The 23,172-nt window shown below is 44.7% G+C and overlaps 1 protein-coding gene across 3 annotated transcripts in view; it reads right to left on the reverse strand.

The window, feature by feature from the left end:
• Positions 1–3,955: 3,955 nt before the first annotated feature.
• Positions 3,956–23,172, reverse strand: part of SMAD3 (SMAD family member 3) — an 80,222-nt gene continuing 61,005 nt past the window's right edge. For all 3 annotated transcript variants that reach the window (XM_005435585.4, XM_055715129.1, XM_027800238.2), the window contains exons 5-9: positions 23,079–23,129; positions 16,240–16,452; positions 14,727–14,864; positions 12,238–12,382; positions 3,956–8,927 (exon numbers count right to left, since the gene is read on the reverse strand). In XM_005435585.4, the coding sequence (XP_005435642.1) occupies positions 8,804–8,927; positions 12,238–12,382; positions 14,727–14,864; positions 16,240–16,452; positions 23,079–23,129 (671 nt within the window). In that variant the 3' untranslated portion in view covers positions 3,956–8,803. The remainder of the gene's footprint in view (positions 8,928–12,237; positions 12,383–14,726; positions 14,865–16,239; positions 16,453–23,078; positions 23,130–23,172) is intronic.

A 23,172-nucleotide genomic window follows, 5' to 3' on the forward strand; every position in this document is an offset into this window, starting at 1 on the left:
GCTTGTTTTTTGTTTTGTGGGTTGTTTTGTTTTGGGTTTTTTTTCTGAAGAGAGGCTTTGGGTTTGGCTGCAGAATTTCTTCACATAATAGATGTTACAGAAATGAATAAAAAGGGGCATTAGCAGAAAAACAAACCTGAAAGTTGTTGTGTCTTTTACTTAGTTTTTCTTTGTATGCCACAGCATTGTTTAGCAACAACAAAAGAATTCCCATCTTGGTTTTCAGTTTTGGGTTGGAAGGCACCTTAAAGATCATCTAGTGCCGTACCCCTGCCGCTAGGTCAGGTTTTAAGTCCTTGTAACAGTTTTGGAGGTGTTAGCTTTCGCTGGTACTGGTACTCCAGTGCTGAACTGGAACTGCTGTGGAACAGCTCTGCAGTTAAGTTAATGCACTGTGGCTAGATGTAGCAGCTTTTCCCAGGTAAAAGATGGTCATGAGAGCATCTAGATATACAGTAACTGAATCGTTAGACACAGTTTTGAAGGAAAACACGATGCTGCTTCCGTGAAAATGGCAAGCATTGGTTTCTGAGTGTGGTCTTTGCAAGAAAGTTCAAAGGAAAGTAACTGCACCTGTGTTTAGCAAAGAGCATCTGAAAAGGGTCACAGCAAACACGCCGAATGCTGTGGAGGCCCTTTAAACTAAACAGAACTGAAGGAATCGCACTTCCAGCATTAGCCATGGCACAACAATCACTGAAACTCATGAGAACACACTGTGGCCAATTAAACCTTGGAGGCTCCATCAGTCCCGGAGTTCCCTGCACGACTGCCTGCAGTTCATTCTCCCCGAGGGTCCACAGCGGCCACATGAGCAGCTGGTGGCAAGAGAGCGACCGAGCAGGGGACGCAATCAAGAACAGAGACGGAGCGTGCGAGAAGCAGTGAAGGAATCAAACAGTATTTAAACATCGTCTTCCCATCGCTCCACGCTGCTGCTACGTGCAGCGGTCAATGAAGGACCTCAGAGAAGCCACCCGGCCGGGCAGCCTGCACTCGCGATGGCACGGGCGCGCCTGGGAACGCCTGGCTCTCCCTGCGCGTGGCTGGCAGCCCACTGCAGTTGGTGTAACCCCCTGGCCTTAGGGCTGGCTTAGCTCCCCAAGTCACCTCCCACCCCCAGCCCGGCAGCCTGGCTGCTCTGGTGGAAGCCTGTTCCGCACGGCAGCGGGCGGGGGGAATCCTCTTGTCTCTCCACCCGTGTTTGCTTGGACACTTGCTAATCTACAGGAGCATTTGCAGAAGGGAGTTAAGAGTTTGTGGCCTTAGAGAAACTCATTCAGGAGTCAGTTACGACTCTATCTATTACAAATGCGGCTCCATCGCCTTCAGCATTCAGGTTTGGTAGTTCTACTAATCCGTCCTTAAATACAGCCAAAACACGCTCTAGTTTTCCTGGCCTTGGAAGGCTTTCCATTGCAGTACCGCTGCTCTCTGACCTGAGGAAAGGCGCTTTCGTTACGCTGTCTGGTACTGATTTTGTTACCTATATGAAACAGGCCATACAGCTTCTGAGGCCAAGCCCTGTCTTCCTCTGTAGCCGGTTCTTTTTGTGATTAAACTAGTTGCTGGGTAATTATAAATACAATACATTGAGAGTAAAATTAAACTGACAAACTGCAAGTATGTGCCACTGTTTGCTAGTCAACTTCCAACTCTGACTAAAGGCTACAGGAACGTTTGTCCTGAACACCCACAATTAGTAGATTATAGGAAAAAAAAGAAGAAGGAAAAAAAAAAAAAAAGATAAAAAGGTTTATATCCTTTGTAAAGTGGGTGCTGTGGTGTTAAGGCTCTGGTTCCCAGCCTTGGTGGGGCTCGCTGTCACTGCTTCCACCTTCTTCCCTCCCTCCCCCCCAGCAGCCTGCCCGGTGCAACCCAGGGAGGAGAAACCCCTCCTCTGAGCCAGGAGAAGGCAGGCAGGTGGGGTGGAAACCTCAGTCCAGAGCCACCCCTCTCCAGTGTTAAACCAGAGGCCTGCCCCGCTGCCCTAGCTTCAGGGCAGCCGATCACCGGCGTTCCCAGTTCTGGTCCGGCATTCCCAGTTCTGGTCCGGCATTCCCAGTTCTGGTCCGGCATTCCCAGTTCTGGTCCGGCATTCCGGCGTGGCTGTACAAGCCAGGCTGCAGTCCTCAGGAAGGTCTGGGATGACACTTGGCAAGACTTCCCTGCCAGTACAGACCCACTGCTTTTTACCCAACTTTTGCCTGAACTAAAACAGCCATGCAATGTCAATTTTTTTATATATATATATTTTTTTTGCTAAGGCTTTGAGATTTTTCATTTATCAAACCTGTACTTTGCTTCAGCTTCCCATTTTCACCACAGATGAGAAGACTGATACTGAAATCCGTGATATATTCAGGTGACAACTAGCAGAACTCGCAGCTCAGAGCCGATTTACTACATCACACTTGAGTTTTGGCAACCCCAGTACAAAACCTGGACGAGACCCTTTTATTACCACATTGTTGGAAAAGTGAGTGGAAAAAGTATTCTCGTAAATCCTCTGTCAGGAAAAACAACAAAAAATATCTGAATTTCAGTGAAACCCTAGGAGGAACATTAGGAGTTCACAGAATTAGATCATAGTGTGCCTTGGCTTAGCTCGCAATGCTATTTGGAGAATGCCCGCTCCGAGGCCAGCTGAACGCCAGTATATGTGTATTTTTCCCCCCAGTGTAGCACCTGACCTGCCCGCCTTCAACTGGAACAGCTGCTTCGCTGGACATTCCCTGGCCGAGTCACCTTGAGGCAGCAGGGACACATCTACGGCGTCCGGCTCTCTCCAGCTGACCAGTGTGGGTGCAAAGGGCTCCACCGCTGCGCAGCTGCTGCTCTTCAAGCTCGGCTGCTGTTTAATTTCCAACTCTGCCTCTTTGAGTGGCAGGGAGGAGCGGCATCACCGGCGCAAAGAGAGACCATAGACCTGAGAAACCTGTTGCAGCAAGGAGTAACAGCCAAAAATACAGCCTGGGAGATTAAGATGGAAAAACTTTTCCCCTAGGAACAAGATGCAGCCATGCGACAGCTTATCTGGGGAGGAGGTGGGCAGAATCTCTTTTGTAGGATTTTTCTTGAAGAGTTATCTGGACAAAAGCCCAGCTGACCTGATCTAGTGTTCGCAACAGTCTTGGATCAAGCACAAGGTTGGACTAGAGACCTCCAGTAGTCTCTTCCAACCATCGCTCTTCTGAACTGAAGGAACGGTGGGGCACTTCTAACCAGGCCTGAGAGAAGCCATGTCTTTCCGCAAGGCGGCACACGCTGACTGGGTGAACGTACCGAGCTGGACCAGAAGATTAACTTCACACCTCCTCGCAAACGCACTGCGGCCCAGAGCCCACGTTTGTGCCCACCCACCCGCTGGAGGGCGGTTCGCTCCCTTCTGCAGGAGCGAACAACGGAGAGGTTTAACGGGTCTCCATCACGGGACTTCAGTTCCTCAACACAGAGACATCAGAGGTGTTTCAGGGTTCTGCCTGGTGACAAGACACTGAGGACAAAGCGGTAAATACTCCCCTGCAGCTCCTGCACTTCTGAGTTTCCCAATTCACAGCTGTAAGGTGAAAGTACAGCCCCAGCTCGGTGTACCAGGCAGGGTGAGCGTTTAGCTGCGTCTGACCTCCCCAGCATTTTGACAATAAATCCTTTAAGCCACAGTGCTCCACTTCTACTCACCTTTGAAGCCCGTTAGTTAAAAGAACTAGTTGCATTTTTTTTTTTAATCATTTCTTATATCTGGCTTTAAATTCTTAAACCAAGCTGTCCAAACTGTAAGAAGAATAAAGATCTTACCTGTAACTGGGATCTCACGCAAATTACTGGGAACAGCCTTCATCATACGTACCTAAAGATGCTGCTCTCTCTGAATTACTTGTGGTTTCACAACTCCAAACGCTTCCAGTTTTTGTCCTTAAATATATTTTGCCAATATCCTTATTTTCTCATAAGCCTCAGTTTTCAAATCAAAGTTTATTAAAATGTCAAAAATAGAACTTACAGTTTCACATACGAAATAAGAGGGCATACATAGTACAGGCCTTCGGTAACAAAATAGGTGAATAATGCTTAACAAGCTAAAGCATGTAGGTGACATCACCAGTCATTAACATACAATCTCAGGTTAAGAAAAACTAAACACTAATGCAAGCATGCTCGTACATAGCCATCAAGGGGGGGATAGTTCGACCTAGCGTGAAGAAAGTAGGCTGCCTCCGTTGGGAGAGGGAGCGAGACGCATCTCGGCAGCAGAGACTGGTGCAGATTCCTCCAGTATCCACGTACCAGAGGAAACGCAAGATGAACCAAAACATTTACGGAGTAGTACGTTACTGTCTCTTTAAAGCCTCAGAAATCTGAAAAGACCTGAAGAACACAATTCAGAGGCCCAGCTGGGAACCTGACTGGTTGTTAAAAGATAAAACGGGAACTCGGGCAAAGGCGTCCGCTGGAGAAGTCCTTGTTCAGTTTTACTGGCGAGGGTTTGTTGTGCAGTTCTGAGGTGAGCCTCTTGTTCTCACATCAGTAACTGCCTCATTTCTAGCAATCGTCAGAAAGGAACATACAAAAGATTTAATACTCTTGAGTCTTTAATGGCCCTTTCCGATTCATCTGAATATTCAAGAAAGACAACATAAATACAAGAGCATGTACATAATAAAAAACGGATACTGAACTTCTTAACCATACCGCTCAAGTAACTACTATATAGTGACTAATTATTTCTCGTTCTAGCTTACCAGCTTGTTTGTGAAATTCCGCTCCTCCTACCTATCCAGTACCTTAGAGAACTAGGAGAGCTCACAGATGCTGTGGGATACGGCTGAAGTCCTTCACTGAGCTGTGTTCTTCTTGCTCCTTGTGCTTTTCCAGTTAGTAAGCAGCACAAGGCACGGATGTCAATACTTGCTGCTTGAGATGGAGTCCTGAATATTCTTCGCCCTGCAAAGGAGTCCTCTGCATGGTTCAAACTATGCTGATCCTTCAGGGGAGAGGAAACCGATTTAACTCTTTCTCAAAGGTTACCCCCCAGCAGCCTTTTCGTGGCGTATATGGGTAGCCAGAGCTTTGGGGAAATTTGTTATGATGAGATTCTCCATCTTTTGCACATACACATGCTGATTCCTGGCAATTAAATCAAATGGACAGCACTGGATTACTTCCAAGACAAGCTTAACACAAAATACAAACTGCAAATCAGTTCAATACTTTAATAATAATAAAAAAAAAATCACCACAGTCATTTAAAACCACAAGGCCATCAATATCATCTGCCAGCAGCCAGGCCCTTGTGTATGGCTACACCAATTAAAAAGAGTCAAAGTTCCTGCTAGTGACTCTCTGCTAGTAACAAAAATGTATGAAATCCTGGTAAAACTAGCCAAGACTACCATTAAATGAGAAGATATTCCAGGACACACACGTAATCTAAGCTAGGGCATGGACGATCGCATACATTTGTGCTACATATCAAAGCTACTTTAATAAAGTTTTAGAAAAAAGTAAAACCAAGAAGCAGCAACGCGCAGCTCTGCGGCACCGCTGCCTACAGCGACCTACAGCCGAACGCTACCTCTTCCCTCTCGTTAGTGTCCACGTGAGCGGCGTGATTAAGCGCGTCTCAGCTCTGTCGGGGAGCAAGCTTTCATCGCTACGATCCGCTGCGACCGTGCCACACAAAAGGAAGCTCAGCCCTGATGTCCCTTGGATCACACCCCTTCCCCAACCTTTAGCTTTTCGTTTGTTGCGTGGTACAGGACTTTCCATTTGACTTTATAAGGTAACTCGAAAAACCAGAAAGCTTTTATGAATTAGTGAGAAGGCAAACAGAGGGGAGGAGAGGAAATTAATACTTTAGTGGAGATAATCTTCTCAATTTTATCTGACTGTACTGCTAGACCAGCTTACATTTTCCATTTGAAGTCATTTTACTTCAGGGATGATGAAGTGAGATTAACCCAAGTTTTTATGCATCATCTGAATCCTGCTCTTCAAAAGGCCTCTACTAATAACTGTTAGCAATTAATTATCCTTTATCAGGTAGAAGATAGAAATCTGGTTCCTAGCAGAAATCCAGGCCCAATTCTTAGTCTGGCTGAAGAGGTGAATCTGTGTGCGAACTTCGTATTAAAGTCAGGGTTTATTCCAGCTTGTAGCCTTGGGGTCAGGCCGGGCTCCTGCGCACACCATCACGTGGAATGAACTCTTGACACTGCAATTCAAGATGTCATTATTGTTGCTAATGCACAAGGCAGCACAGAGTCCAACTTCCTCCGTGATTATGCGGGCAATGAAAACAGTTTGTTCACTAAAATAAGCAAATATGACTTAAAGACACTGAGGGAGGAAAACTGGGGCCATTTTACATGGCAGACTTTTTTCGCCTCTCTCACTAAAACAGCAAGTCAAATACTTCCACAAAAGTCAGGATAAATTTTTGTTTGCAACTATGTTAGAAACCTGTATCTGAAATATACGCCAAATCAATCCGCAATGACAGATAGATCTACTTTTTAAAGTATTAAAAAATACTTTTTAAAGTATTTCTACTGGCTAGAAAACAGAAAATACAGATCCTCTTATTGCACAAGGTCATGCAATCAGAAATTTAACTAAAATCAGACACATTGCAAATATCTGAAAAAACAAAAATAAAAATAGGAATTAAAAATCCTAGAAAACCTCCAGCACTATGATACAGGCCGTGTTGCACAGTGAAAGCTCCAGTCAAAATTCCGCAAGAGGATATTGAAAAGTGCCTGTTACTGTTTAGAAGCACATCCACCACTGAAAGTCTTCCTCAGAATTTAGATTTCATCTACAAAATACAATGTCTTGTTTCTAGAAGACTCTCTCCAAAGCATCCCTTCACGCACCTGGCAAAACGAAGACGGGCACCGAGCCTCTTGGGTCAGCTGTTCCCGTGCCCACCAAGCAAGGGGTACATTGTACCCATCTTGCCGACGCTGCAGGCCAGAAGTGCTGGTTTTTTTGCAACCCAGGTGGTGGGGTTGACAGACAGAGTGGTCTCAAAGGAACAAGCACGTCGGAAAAGCCCCTCTCCACAGAAAGGCAGGGACACAGGAGTTCCCAGTAAGCGTTGGAAATGCTATTACAAGCCAGCACCCCGTTACAGGACCCAGGTGCTCTGAAGCTGCAAACCTCAACCCAGCAGGCAGGGAAACTTCCACCCAACTCAGTGGGGCCGCTCACGTTCACACCTGGGAGCACAAAAATTTGCAGGGCTAAAGCCTTAACACAAACCATTGTAAAGTCCATCCGAGTCTGTCCTTCCCGGAGCCAGATCTAGGCTTGTGTGTTTATCTTTCATATATATATATATATATATATATAAAAAAAAATTAAAGGCAGAAAAAAGGATTTCCATAGGAAACTGATTATCACTTTCTCCCCTCCCCCTTCTAATATTTTGGCACAAATGCATATGATATTCAATGCAGATATAAAGAAACAGATAATTGGAGAGCACTGACAAAGTTATGAGACTTATTTGGCAAATGTGAACCATAAAAACAAGTGCTAAGGGTTTTTTCCAGTTGTAGAAGTTGTTTGCCATGAAAGTTGCTGCAGGGAAAAAAAAATATTGAACAGTCTGGAGCATGTATGTTTAAAATGAACATTTTATAATACAAGTAAATACACACTCTCCCAATTTCTCCAGGCAAAAACACATCTCAGAGCATTTTAATCAGCTGAAATAAGTTTTAAACAGAGAGGTTTTGTGTCTGAGATGCCCTGGTTCATGCGCAGTCACACGTGACAGCATGGGATAACCTATTAAATGGCATGTTCTGAAAACGGCAGCAAGGGCCTGTTGACTTCCATTACTAGACAGACCTGGACACAGAATTCATTAAGCCCCTAAGACTTCAGAAGTGGCAGATACCATTCAAAATACTGATAAAATAGAATACAAACTTTCTGTAGTTAATGCAAATAGACTGCACAATAACAAAGGCTTAATTTATCCAGCCAGAGCTCCCCACATGACAAATGTCCGTCTGTGAGCAGCTCAAGTCAAAAGTTGCTGCAGCAATATCAGAGGAAGCCTTAAGTTTGGCCTTTTGCTTCAATGGCAATCCAGCCTGAGCCCATCAGGGTATCAGCTGCATCCCTCAGACATGAAACAAGACTCTGCCTCCTTGTTAGCAGTCCAGCGTGGGAAATCGATTCCTTTTGGGAATGTTACCGGGGGAATTAGCTCTTGTGTGTGCTTTAAATGCTTCCTTTTCCCCTGCTGCTGCAATCCCAGGGAGGACTGGTGTGGATCAGGTGGATGGCGACAGGAGTGCAAGAGCAAGAGTCATCCCAATGTCCCACGGTATCTGGCTTTTCAGAGATGCTGCATGACACGCTGGAGTTGTGCGAGGCAAACGGGAAGTCTCTGAGCTGCTGGTGCCTCCTGCACGCTCACACCAGCACAGAGCGCCCGGCCAGGCAGGCACGGCACGGCTGGAGGCGGAGCACTGGCTTCTCTCCGCTAAAACAAAGTCCACTTTTTTATCATTATAAACTTCAGCTTCAAATTCTAACTGCAATGGCCCATAGCGTTGTAACCAAAGTGCTAACAGTTTCAGTGGAAGTGGCTTAAATGGGCATTTAGTTTAAAAAACACAAAATGAAACAAAGAAAACCACTTTCTTTTTTAAAGCAGATTTTTTTTCTCATCACTTCAATAACTGGGAATTTGTTGACTATGCACTATGCATTTTGCTAAGGGTTAAGCCAATTCCTTTTTCCAGAGTCTTTGTTCCCCCACCCACCCCCAGGAGATGTTTCCTTAGGAGACACTGGAACAACGAATACTCGGGGAGCCCATTTGTGTAAGGACCTTGTCTAGCCACTGCAAAGGACCATTAAGATGTAGTTCAATCCAGCAGGGAGTACTGGTCACAGTCTGCCGCCTACAAGAAAGAAGGGGTTGGGGGGGAGAGAAGAAAAAAAAAAAACCATAAATGTGACTTACAAAACTTTGCAAATGTGAAAAGGTTTTACAGCTACTGAAGCATTCTTTCCTGCTTAGACAATAGTCTTGCATGTGGGGCCAAAGGAATGTCTCTCTCCTCTATAACACACTTTTGGCCTATGCTGCCAACTGCTTTTAAAAACCCTACCTTTCTCTTTACATTTCTTATGATCCCAAGGGAGCGGATCACTACATAACCTGTTTACTACTCAGATTCCTGAAAACAGGCAACATCTGATTCCCTGAAGAGAAAGTAAGGTGTTTATCTAAGCAGAATTCTTCAGTTTTATTTTGCAGACCTTGCCTAATTAAATAGCAACGTAAGCAGTTTACCAAATATGTTAAAATTTCTCTATGTATAAAAGACAAGGATACTCTCTTTTTTACTGTATCTTTAGGTTTTAGCAGAATGTGGAAGCGATGGAGAGAGATCCCCGCTCAGCTGTCCAGGCTCCCTCCCGCAGCCCTGCGGAGCCCTCTCCTTGTGTGGCCAGAGCTGCCGCTGAGCATCCTTTTCGCACAGCTTGGGAGGATGCACGGGAGGCTTGAACCCTACCCTACACATGCTGTGTACGGGGCAGTCCAACAGATTTGCATTTCATCAGCTGCTTCAAAAGAAGCAGAAATGCTGCAGAGCGTAAAAAGTTGCAAAACCTATCAGAAAAGCAGAAATGTCGTTTTAAAATCCCTCAAGAGCTGGTGGCTGCGGTCAGACCTTCCTCCTCTCCTATCCGCCTCTGTATTGCCCCTGAGGCCAGACCCCATGCAGTGTCTTCAGGTGGTAAAGCAGGAAGAGATGGGGAGGGAAGGGAGCCCGAGACACAGGGCAAGGAGCTCTCCCTCCTCTGCTGAGGGGTGGCCTAAGCCTTATTCCAGGCAGAGAGGCAGGGACAGCTGCTGTGGAGGAGGAAGATTATGGAGAGAGAGAAATAGCCTGGAAACAGCTTTGTTTTACACCCTCATTTCCCACAGAAGCTGTTCTTGGAATCTGTTTGTGGGAGGGAGAAGCCGAAGCCTGCGGGGCCCAGGGAGAAACCGCTGCTGTAAAGGGGACCCCCTGCTCCGCGGGGCTGCCCTGCGCTCCCACCGCCATCCCGGCCCCCTCATGGCGGGGTCGAGGAGCAGGGAGAGGGCACAGCTCTGCAAGGCTTTGGCCAAGGGCTGTAGCCCGCTCTGCTGGTGAATCCGGATCCCTCAAACCCTCTGAGCAGCAGCTCCCTCGGGCACCCCACCCATCCCCAGCTCAGGCGGCCGGGGCTGGCGGGCCACCAGTGCCCGGGAGTGGGCGTGTGGGCAGGGCCTGTCCCACGCGGCCGCTTCATGGTGTTTGGCATTAAAGGGTGTTTCCTGAGCTGTTCCGGCAGGAGGACCACAGGACGGTCGGGGAGAGCAGAGCACCTCTCGCTCCGTCAGGAAGAAGCACACAGACCTCGTGGGTCCCAGGAAAACCCAGTCCCCCTCCGCGCAGAGCACTTTGCTGCCCGAAACCAGCCTAACGCCGCGGTCCAACAGCCGCCCTGGCACCTCTGCACAGAAACCCACGACCCACAGGGCTACCACGCTTCTGCCCACTGCACATCTATCACGGCAAACTTCATTCTGCCTTCCCACCTAGGCGACCAGCACGCTGGCTCCAGCCTTTCGGAAAGGCAAACCCTCAAAGCTCTCCGTGCCTTCAGCCTGCTCTACCAGGCTCCCGCTGGACAGAGGAGAACCTCTGCAGCACAGGCTGCTTATGCAGTTGGCTTCTCCCCTCTTCCCTCCACCAAATCCCTGGCACTCCTGAGCACTAAACACCCCACAACTAGACTGCTCAAAAGGCTAAGCAGCTGAACCAGAAATCACTGGGACAGTGCTCTGGAGGCCGCTCCCCCAGTAACGTTTTCATATATGAATCAGTTCAACAAATAAACGTGCTCGGACAAAGGCAATCAGATGTAGTATTTTGCGGCAGGGAAATGAAGGAGCAGGAGAGCAGCTTCGGTGCGGTCAGCGTGAGTGTAGGGTTTCACTGACTACAATACTCTAAATGAGATAGTTGACTTTCCGTAAGTCATGCTCATCTGGATTTCATTACGAGCCGTGGCTGCAAGCCAGGGCTGAAATGCTCTGGCCTGGGTGCACGACAATTTCAAAACAAAATGGACTCCAAACATCTGGAGAAATGAAGAAAGTGGGAGAGTAACGTGCAGGGCCCGGGCTCCAGCTGATACTATGGCATCTCCCCCGTCTGCTGCCGGCAGCTGTGAAAGGGGAGCACCAGCAGACGGCCTTGCTGCTCCAGGAGGCAGGGACTGCCCCCAGATTTTCAAATAAGGCCACAGATTTAAAGGGTATACAGTCAAGTATTTCAAAATCACATTTGGCTTAAATCCCTGCCAGCTTTCTCTCTCATAAAACGACCTTAATTTTCCAACGAATTTCATCTCCCCTACTTGTACTGTTAAACGCTGATTTCATTCCCTTCGCTACTTAGAGACATTTGCTTGCTAATGCAGTGGAGCAACAGCAACGCAAGCTATGAAGTATTCCATCCCTCACCCTGCCTCCACTGTCCCCGTGTTGTCAGAATAACCACACCACCGATGCCAAACATCAGACCCTACTGCACCTCGGTTTTATATCATCAATATTCACCAGAGAAAACAGTAACCCTGCTTCTCCTGCTACCTCCAGTCACATTTAAGCAATTGCCCTACAACAAGCACTAAGGAAAGGATGAGGAGATTTAACTGTAACTTTGAAGCAACTCGAACAGTTCTTCCAAATACAGATTTTCAAGCCAATCTGCTTTTATTTGAATCCCACTAGTCCCTGATAAAAGAAGCATCAAACCCCACCCAAATCTGTTAGGAAGCACTCCCACTGATCCTGTCCTGATAGCAGTGTAGTCACAAGACACTCAAACTATCCAATATACATATAATTTTAAGCAGAAAAAAAAGCCATAGCTCCTACACTGGCCATCTGGATTCATCAGCTGTTCTCAGCTAAAGCTCTTGGCTCTGCGACCAAATACATGTGGTCTTCCAGGTATATCACACGATGTATGTTTTACACAAATAGGATGGGAAAAACGAGAGGCAAGATCAATCCACTCTCAACAGCTACAACCTGAAGAGACTCTGTGCTAATTCTTCATCACCTTAAAAGCTGACTGAAGCAGCTTTGCAGAACACCGCCTCAGGCTGTGAAATACAGGGGTGACGATGGCAAGCACAAGCAAAGTTTCATTCAGAAGGCCTGACCTGTATTCTGCTCCCCATCCCTTGACAAAGCTCATTCGAATCGTGCACATTCTGGTCAGCTGGTACACAGCTTCGAAGCCCTGATTTACAGACTGAGCCAAGAGAGCGGCGAATTCCTGGTTGTTAAAAATCTTCAGGTTACAACCTGTGAAAAAAGAAGATGACAAGACCAAGGCATTAGCTTAACTAGATTAAGAAATCCATTTCTTTCTGAGGATGAAAAGAAACTCAAGTGTTGCTTCTCCATATCCTCAGACCATGCGACGCTGTATACAGATTGTTTAAACACAGGATTTCAGAAAAAGGAATCACGGTTGCCACACTTCCACAGCTCATATGCTGAAAAGGAAGAAAACTGTGTTACAGGACAGAGAACGATTGATGCTAGTGCCCACACAGCAGATTGCAATCTGCGAGACCAGACCTGGGATCCCCATGTAGAACCTCCTCCTATCTCCTTCACATATTTCCCTTATATTGCAATTTAAAAGCCCAACTATGACCTTAATGCTTCACAAGGGCAATCACTACAGGGCCTGAAAGGAAGGAATGCACAGGCTAAAAATACGGAATCTCCGGTGTTGGCTTTACACGGTGTCCATCAGCGGAAGTAACGGAGAAGCTCTGAAGTGAAACCTCTCTGGTAACCCAGAAACCAGTCATCAGGGTTAAAAAGGCTGCTAGCAGAGCTGCTTCTGCTATAATCCTCTCTTAAATTTAACTATCACGTGCCAAAGAATTTTCCTTTAAAACTGGAGTTTTTTCCACAATGTTTAGTCCCAGCTAAGACTGAGAACAACTTATTCCACTGTTTTTAGGTGATAAAGGTGAAATCCAACAACATCCATCATAGCTTAAATGAACAACTCTTTAAAAAAAAAAAACCAACGTGTCACTATGCTTGCTTCCTCCCGGATAACCATAAACAAGTGAAGCTCTGAAACCTGGCACGCAACTAATGCTCATTTGGGATTAGGTGTGGGCCAAGTCTGAAAAACAACCACTTGGGCTGCGACAAACTGTATTTTTCTAAGATCACTTCCGAGCCTGCTCTCCTGGGCTGGACTCATACTGTCATCTGTTTTGGGTCACGCTGCGTATAGCAAAGCATAACCGCATGCAACAACTCATCAGCTGCAGAAGCAGCCACCCATTTTTGTAACCATAAAAGAGCACAGCCCAAGAGCTGTGCATCTTGCAGAGGGTTTGACGGGAAGCCGTGGCAGGCACACTGCAGTCTAAGGGGGGAAAATAAGAAAGGTGAGAGCATCAGCGCCAGGTTGAGCAGAGAAAGTGCTATGGCAAGGGAAGCAAAAAACTTGATGAGGATCAGGCTGCCAAGCTGCTCAGACTTCAGGACGGGATGGGAAGAGGTCTCTCCACGACTGTGCCTGGGAGGAGCGGGTACGACTTGATCATGTCAACAAGGGAGTGAAGAAACTGCTTCAACCCCACAAAGATTTGATGATGAGTCTAAGAAGGCGGCCAAAGACTGTGGCAAAAGTGGGGAGAGTTGCAGTCCAAAAAATGTGCCTTAGATGAATCCACAGCGGAAGTGTGGGTTGTTTATGTCTTCAGATGTTGACTCCAGCCAGGGTGGACTCTTGTGATGTGGCTGGAGAATTAAGTCATGTTTGCAACACTGGCAGCTGCTTCCTAAGCATCTGAGAAAGGAAACCCATTAAGATGGGCCAGAGCTTGCAGCATATAGATCTCTTCTCAAAAGAAAGACAATCTTTATTCAATTACTTCTAAATTAAATAGTTTTTTTTAAATACATATATACTTTTAACTGTAAAAAACCTAACTTTTGTAAGCCTAGCTAACTAGGTAAATTCCATTTCAAATGGCATCCTTTCATACTAGCTCTCTTGCATGTGTCTAACAGCAAAACATTTTCTTTCCAGATAGATGCAATAAACTCCCTTGTAATCTTTCAGCATACGTTTGCTGTAACCAGAACAACAAGGTGCCTGCAAATGCGATTTCCCTAGAATAAAACTAATTCACAAAGCGTAGGGGAAAGTTTTGCTACAGAACAGATAAAAGTAACAATTTAAACCTATTACGGGTGAAGCTAAATTAAGAAAAAAGTCTTACATTATATTCTTTCACTTAAATGTACAAACAAAATGATAAACATGATTTTCAGATAATTACTATGCAATAATGGACTGATAAAACACGGCACAGAACAAGTGGCAGATTCTACTCTTAGTTCTGCTTAGATCCTGAAGTACTGTTTCTTCCTACGTGTATGAATGTAGCGCAAACAATTATTGGAGCTTCCTTTATAGCTATCTTCATGCTATAAAAAATTCCCTGCTTGAATTGTCAAGTTGCTTATAACAGGGTAAAAGTTTCTGATTATGGTCCAGAACAGAGGTCAGCAGACCCATGCCTACCTCAACAAGGAGTAGAGCTTTCCGCAGCAAGTCCCTGTTCGCAAAAGCGAAGTCTGTGTAGGATCACCGCTAAGGCATCCTTACCTGGTGGAATCTTGCAAACTGTTGCTGGGTGCCAGCCGTAGCGTTGGTTGCAGTTGGGAGACTGGACGAAAATGGCACTGTCACTAAGGCACTCGGCAAACACCTCGCCGCCAATGTAGTAGAGCCTTACTCCTCTTCCTAGGAAACACATGGCACAGTTTTGGTTTAGCTTAGAACAATCATCTGCAAAGTCTGCAAGAGGAGCTGCTAGAGACGTAGGCAACCTCTGAACGAGACAGCTCTCCAAAAGCAGCTGAACTATGAATGATGGAAAATGAAAACCACCTCTTCTGACCCATGGGTACTCCCACCGGGGAGCCGTAAAGTTGCTCTGAGAGCGAGTTAAGGTGAGGGAGGTGGGAGGATCAATTTATAAAGTCAGAATTGCACTCCCCGGTCCCACTGTAAATCACGGCCTGGACTGCATCCATTCACCACCTCACAGACTGCTTACTCTAACATGCACGTCTGACATTTTCCATACGAACATTCTATCAGTTAACGTATGGTTTTCAACCTTTTCTGAAAGTCATCGCAGCTGGATACAATGTGTTTGTTTACTTACTTAGTGATTTGGAATTAAACTATACAACATTTTCAAATCATTGCCTTTTGCTTCAGATCATATTGTATACAAGGACAAACATGTGTTTCCCACAGGAGTTTACACAAATTATTAAAATCTCAGTTAATAAAGAAACCAATTTTGGGAATACATCCTTGTTGCTCAAATAAAGACTTGCTGCGGTCTCACATTCCTAGCTGAATATTGCTTTCATCCTTCCATAGAGCTTAAGGAGCCTGCTGAATTTAAAGTCTGATTTCTGAATCTTGGTTAGGTGTTGGGGGTTGGGTTTTTTTGGTCCTAGAAATCATATTAGAAACAAGCAAAGAAAGATGCTCCTGTATGAAGTTTACTGCTCAGGAAAGGGTATAAAGGGGAGAAAAATTAGGACAAAACCCACGTTCATTTTTTATAGAAGTCAGCAGAAAACACAGCAAAGCATAAGCAATTTTGCTTTTTATTAAAACTGCATAAATTTGAGATAGTCTATTTAGCCCAAGTTTAACTGAAAAACTCCCTGAACATTACTTTGCAGTATAAGCAGGAAAAGTGGAAACTGAGATGAAAATCAAGGAAATAAGTTTCCATTTATAAACTAACAGTCAGTTAGAAAACAAAACAGTGCAGGAGGGAAAATGAATACAGCAGATTATCACTAACATCCATCCAAATACAGAAGAGTGCATGCAGAAGTTTGAATTCTGTCTCTATTACATGCAGCAATTTTAGTGTTCCTCAGTGCATTGTTTTAATTATACTTTTATGAAAAACCACAATTAGTGTTCCTTTATGGAAGATTAGCCTGCTAAAACACCATGGCTATTAAAACATTGCAGTGTTCTGAAACTGACGGAGCTGCATGCCGATCAGCTAGATAAAAAGCTTTACACACAGGTCTCCACCTTCCACCTTGAAAGACACTGACTAAACCAAGGAAACAGAAATTACCAATGTGTCGTCTTGTGAGTTCCACTGCCGCATTTCTGTTCACATTAGACAGTAAACCAAGGCAGAAGCGTTCAGAATTAGATGGGTCAGTGAAACCATCCACGGTCATAGAGGGCTGAGAGGCATGGAAAGTCTCTCCCACTCGCTGGTTGAGTTCATAGTAGGATATCGAGCACCAGAAAGCTGGCTCGCAGTAGGTAACAGGCTGCAGATCTGCACAAAATAAAAAGCAAAATGAATCACAGGCCCTCAGGCGGGGAAAGGGGGATGAAAAAACCCGACTGTTTTGAAATATTGTTCTGCTTCATTCCTTGGGCTCACTTTAACCACCAAACTTTAATTACTTGACAGATTTTAATGGACTGCAGCTAGAAAGTTACATCACTCCTGAAGCTTTTGGCACATGGAACAATCACAAACAGGCGAAGATATTAGTCACTTAGCAAGCGGGGTGTCACTTAACTATCTTCATACTTGCAGAAAATTTTAAAAAATAACCTTAGCTTTACTATGAAATGTGGGATCACTTTTAGGTAGCCAGTACCCTAAGAAGGAGAAAAGGAGAGAAAAGGAAGAAACAGGAAGAGCAGACCACAAATCTGCTTTCAGTAACACAGGTCTCCAGAACCCTAATGCTGTGCACTTACACCAAGTCCAACTTTTGTTCTTACTGACTCTGTCACAGTTTCTCTGGCACTGATGAAAACAGTACAGCTGTCTGAAATATGCATCAAATTGTATGTAAGACTGGCATCAAAGTGATTTGAAAATTAGATACTTTCTTCCAGTGCACTTGATCTCAAATTATTAAAAGAAATACAGTTCCCCAGTAGATGATGGCACGCCTTTTTTATTGGGGTTATAGTTTGACTCAACCTGTGGAGCGAAGTGAAAGGACCAAAGTTCATGAGCAGGCTGAGGCAATCTCAGGAAGACAATACTTCATACACAAGAAAGGTAGGACATTCAAATGGCATCAAATGATTTAATTGCTCGCACTAAATCCAATGAGATTTCAGCAGAGGAAGGCTCAGGTCAAATTTCCAGGAAATAATGCACTAGATGGTGCCCAGCCCTGCTGTGAGCCAAGAATCTGCTGAGCAGAGGAAGTGAAAAGCAGACGAAGCTAATTGATAAGTGCTCTATTCCCCACATTCAATGCAAGAATTAAAAGCGAGAGAAGAATTCCCTCCAGTCCTCCCCCCAGTTTATCACTTCATCCTCACTCAAATGGTACTTAAAAGCGGAACACAGAGCTTCCCATCTGGGCAAAGAGTTAATATCAAGCAGCAAACCCCAGCTTTTTCCATAGGCTTTCCCATCTGTTGCTCCTGCAAGGCTTCAGCAAATCTGGGGCTTAACAGATCAGCTCCAAAAGTCAAAGATAGGTTTTTAGCATCCCAGCTTCCTCTCACACTGAAGAGAGTGTCTCCACAGAGGTTTGAGAGTAATTTCTCATCTGGTACCTGCTGTTACTCTGTAACCTTTAGAAACTGGTTGAAGAGCCTGGCTCTAGCCAAAAGACATGCTGGTTTCCTCTTTATTACTGTGGTGTATGAGTTCCCGAAGTAGCTAACAATGAGAAAACTTCGGTTTCTGCTTTGTTACAAACTTTGCTGACAGCAAATAAGGAATTGAGTAAAAGTGAATCTGGGGAACTCTGTAATCCTTAGTAGATTTTCAAAGTCTGTGAATTTTGGACCTTACACCCATTCCCAGCTTCTTTCAGTCTCTCTCTTTCCTTAATTGTATCATCAGAAAGAAAAATGCTCTATCACAAGCAAAGCTCAATGTTCCTGCTCTCCTCCACACATTACACCCACAAAGCAAAAGCGTATCCTCCTCTTAAGGAAAAGGACATAATGTTCAAAGCAAAAGCTAACAGAAGGCAGCTCAACAGGACAGGGGTTGCTGCATCAGCTTAAGAGATCTGGTAAGCATACCTGCTGTTTCGTCACATTTTAAATAATTTTATAGCTTAAAGCAAGCCCCTCTCCTGAGATGCACAGATGATATCAAACGCAACCAGGAGCCACACAGGTTTACCGTCTCTGCCTTTTTTTCTTCTATGACATACTTGGTTTTCCCACTGGAAACTGCCACATCAGGCATATTTCTCCCATACCAGCCTCATTTCATCAATTAGCGGCTGTGGCCTGCAGCAGCAGTCTGTACACGTCACAACTGACTCTGGGCTTCACGACACCAGTGCCATTTGTATAGAGGTACAGCAAATACCAGCACTAACCAGAGTCTCTTCAGGTGTGCCCACCGACTTAAGAAAACAGACTGTTCTCCACATGACTGTGCTCTTACTCCACAGCCAGTGCCTTTCTAATTGTAAGGCTGCTCAGCTCCAGAAAAAACAAATCAACTTTTCTTGATCCTTAAGTAATGTCCTCAGATGGGTACTATTCGAGTTATAAAAACACCAGAGCTTGTATTGCTCTCTATGGTTTCGTGGTCCTTTCCTTCAGAAACCACCTCCGTTTGGTTGCGACTCAAGGGAACTGTGGATTCCCCACTGAAGGATGTACGGAAATCTTATTTCCGGCTTATTTGCAACTTGAGGAAAGACACAAACCAACAAATCCTATTTTGAAGAAAAACTTGTCTCTAAAAAATGCAACCAAGCTCTTAACAATGCTGCTTTCTCCAGTGATTTGTGGTCTTAGGCTTCAGCTTAAGCTGTCATGGGATGGGCAAGCCTCCTCTTGCGTTAGATCAGTACTGAAAATTCATTTTCAATTCATGGATTTACTGTTTGGGGAAAAGTAAGAGAACGTAGCTCCACTAAAGCCAAAGAATCCTGAGGGGGTACACAATCAACTAAAACATGATGCACTAAACCCAAGCAAATCCTGCCTGAATCATCTCTATACAATTTCAACCTTGACTCACTACAGCTTCGCTTTCACAAATGTCCACCGAGTGTTGGGATGCTACCCATACTGCATCTTCCCTACAACACGAGAGTACTCTCTGTCCAGCTGTGGAGGAAAAAAGATCTGCTGGCTGCTTTGCACTCTCAACAACGTGCCCTCTACGCCTAAGAACAGCTGTTAGCTTACTTTCAGTTAATGCATTTGATTCACAATGTATATCAGAAATTACTGATACATGTTTTCCAGTGGTATTAGTTGCAGCCACATTAATTCTAACTCCTTCCTCAGAAACAGAAAGATAAATAGGCGTGCATGCTCCCTTCCCCTCTGTACTTTGAGAAGGGCTGCCTTTTCACTCCTTTGGGAAACAGCGTTTCAACACAGAGAGTAACAGAGGCTTATGTTCCTGATGGATTTGACCGTAGGGTATGTGCTTATTTCACTTACAGCTTTTGCGTCAAGTCTTTTGCGGAGCAAACACTGACAATGGATTTCCTGTACACCAAGGGACTGCCTCGCTCCAAAATAACAATATGCATGCAACCGCAGGCCTGGCCCTCAGCCAGTGTAAACTCCCTGACTTCATTCCGAATGTCCACATAATGCTGGCAAATCTCCTTTCATTTTGGTTCTTTTCTGTATTTTCTCCAGTTCATATTTCAGTAATACAGAAGAGATCATTGGATAGCTATAGTTTCCATTTAAAGCCTATGTCTGACAACTGAAAATGTGACAACTGAAATTCTGGACCAAAATGAGAATGCTTCCAAATCAAACACCCAAGCTGAATGAAGGAAAAAATAAAATCCCAATATGTTACCTTGCAACGCTTTTGCGCCTGTGAACGGAAAGATGAAACTCCCTAAACTCCCTCAATCCCATAGCACAGTCTTACAGCTTTCTGCTGAAATACATACATTGCACCTCAAACAAACCTTACTTCTATTGTCCCAGTTGGTTTGCTTCATGCTAATTTATTACCTTTGTAATTCTCTGGAATACGGCCATGGGATTTAAGTCCAAAATTCAGCTTACACAAAGTAAACTGTCTTAAAAGCTTCAGGTAGTTCTGGTTAAATAAACAGACATCAATACTGTGACATTATTTTCTCAATGGCAAAACTGCAAAAGCTCACCACATTTTGCCACTGAGAACTTGCTGATAATTTTCCTCATTGCGTACTGTTGTGGTTTTTTTTAATTTCTATTCAATCTCCTTAACAAACATACCGAGAAAGCCAGATTAAACTTCTGCAGATCAAAGTACAGCTCCAGACATGGGAGTGTTCTACTTGTCCACACAATTCTATAGCACAGCAAAAGCCGGAGCACTGCAGGCCACCAGCCACCAACTAACATCCAGGTGGAGAGAGAACCTGCAGAGATGAGAAGTTCTGCTCTCCCAGCCCATGCAACCCCCTTCTGGGCTGCAGAGACCATCAGGCTGAAGGTCAGCTGGGCTGCTGGTGTTTTCACCTACCCTGCTGTAAGCAGCTCCTTCCTTCAGACATGACATCTACAGGCCTATCTACAAGTACAGCTGATGACAATTTTGCCATTTGGCAGTTTTAAGAGTTGCTCAGCTACATGCCACTTCATTTTTTTATTTTGTAACTTCCTCAGATGCAAAAATTTACAGTAAATTTTTTTAGAAGAGACAAGACATTCTTAATTTGTGGAAGTTCTTGCCTAAGAGGAATAAACATTTGGCTTGCAAAACTTAAAGGTATCTTCTAATATTGGTAAGCTAAAATGCTTTTCTGATGTCTGCTCCTTAGACTACAAAAAGATTCCTTGTGGTTAACCAGCTTCACCTGCTCCTACTTAGATTTTGTCACCAGACAGCACATTAGACATCTGAGAGGCCCATCAGCTGAGCACCATGTGTTAATAACCAGCATTCTTGTTAGAAAGAATATGCACTGGGGCCTCTTTCCTAGAAACTCCTTTCTTCCTTATGTAAGGCAGATGCCACAGTCAACTTGCCAGGTTGGGTTTGTTACATGTAATTGCCTTTTTATTTTTAGGTTGAAAAAAATTGCTAGAAATTCTCATCAACTCCTAGGCAGCACACTGGAGTATAACGGATACAAACAAAAAAAGAAAAGCGGGAATAAAAATAAGTCAGCTATGCACTCTCTTCTTAGGCTTTAACAGTTAAAGCAAATAAAAATCTAGTGGCACTGTGGCAATATATCTCATGCTTTACCAAAAAAAAGGGGGGCAAAAAAAAGAGAAAAGAAATCCCCTCTTCAACAGCCCCAAGATATCCACAAGTCAGCCAATGACTGACAAATTTTGGAGCAGTGTCAAAGTGCTCTGTGCCAGGATTAAAAGCATATGTAAACTTTATGGCTATGGTTATTCAAGAGTAATCTCAAGTGGCCTCTGTCTGCTGGCTTAATGAACATTTAGAGAACTGATCCTGCACCTAGCCAGAGCTATGAGTGCTTTTTATGACAGACCATTGAGAGCAATTTCAAACAGGCTAAGAGCTCAAACTGATGAAGATCAGACCTTTTATGTCTGTAGGTATGAAAATCAAGGGCAGAGCCATTTCAGAAGACAACAGAGGTTCAGAGATAGCCACACAACCTCTAACAGTATCTCAAAGGTAAAGACCCTGTTCAGCTGCTATTCCTTCTTCTTCAGCTTTGCTCCTATTTACTGTCTACAGGTTATGGAGTGAATCAGTGACCTCAGTGGTCTGGTATAGCACTTAAGGCTGGACTATCTCCCTGGCGCTCAGCATGGGGTTAGGTGGGGGAAAGACAACTCAAGACTGCACTGTAACTTGAGTTTGCTTGATGAAAACCAACTGGCTGTCGGTCAGAAAAATCCCACAGTGCGTCTGTGGTTTGTGCATCTCACCTACAACATTCCTCCAGGCTCATTTGAACCTAAGACCCCACAAACACCTCTGATGTTCAAGTAAGGCTGCCTGTGACTTCTGCACCTCTCCATACCTTAGCATTCCTGCCCTCTCTCCATTTATTTGGACTCTCCAACCACACAACCACCAACCAGCTGCCGCCTCCATTTTACCCTGCTCAATTTCATACCTTAGTAACTTAAACTCCTGCAACATCAGTTTTTCCAGTGGTTTAGGGCACTGGGACACAAGGGCTCTGGGCTGCTTTACTGCTATGTGGTCTAGGGATGCCCTGCAGGTAGAGTTACCTTGTGGTCTGACACATCCCAGCACCCAGTTTTGTTAGGAGTCCCCAGCCACTGCCACCTAAACCCTCAAGGCCATGCCCATCCGTGCTGCGTAACGGCATACTTGCTCTGCTGGGGACCTGGGCTTGCTCCTGCACTGGGTTTATGTGAGAATGTAATGCCTTGGCTGCCCTTCACCAAAGCAGTTGATTGCGCGAGCTGGCAAAGGGGTGCAGGCAGAACTGTCACTCTGAACCTCAGCCCCCTGTCCACAATATGTGGATAACAGCATCTGCCCTATAATGAATGTAACACCAAGTTAATAAATACCAAAAAATTGCAAGTTGCTCTGGTATGCTGTAAAAGAGACCAGTAAACACTACAAATTTACGAAGTAAATTCCAGGAGACAAAACTTTACCCCAGTCTGTGTCCTTTAAAAATATAAGAACACAAACCCATCAGCAGAACAGGTACGGGACATATTCCTTGCAAATTCATGTAATCCAACAAGTGTGTTTTTTCCGCAGTCCTCCACTCATCCTTTTTGCTATTTGTCTGCCAACATTTCCTGGTTTTATTTAATTCTCTGATGTAAGTTCAGAGTTCAGATGTCTTTTATTTCACACAGAGTTACTATGAACCACCATCATCACAGTAAAGAGGATTAGCAGAAAGGAATGTCAACAGTGCTCTCCACCTCATCAAAAGTGCACAACCTCAAGCAATAACATCATCATTAATATGTCACTATCTTGACTATAATTGCATACAGTTCTCAAGATCACATGCTTACCCAGATTATTGTGTGCTGGAGACATAGGGTTTGGTGATAAGTTTGGAGAACCTGAAAATCAAGACATTATAACTGTTAATGTGGCACCTGCACA

The sequence above is a fragment of the Falco cherrug genome, chromosome 7 (genome assembly GCF_023634085.1).
Source record: "Falco cherrug isolate bFalChe1 chromosome 7, bFalChe1.pri, whole genome shotgun sequence".
In the NCBI taxonomy this organism is placed as follows: domain Eukaryota; kingdom Metazoa; phylum Chordata; class Aves; order Falconiformes; family Falconidae; genus Falco; species Falco cherrug.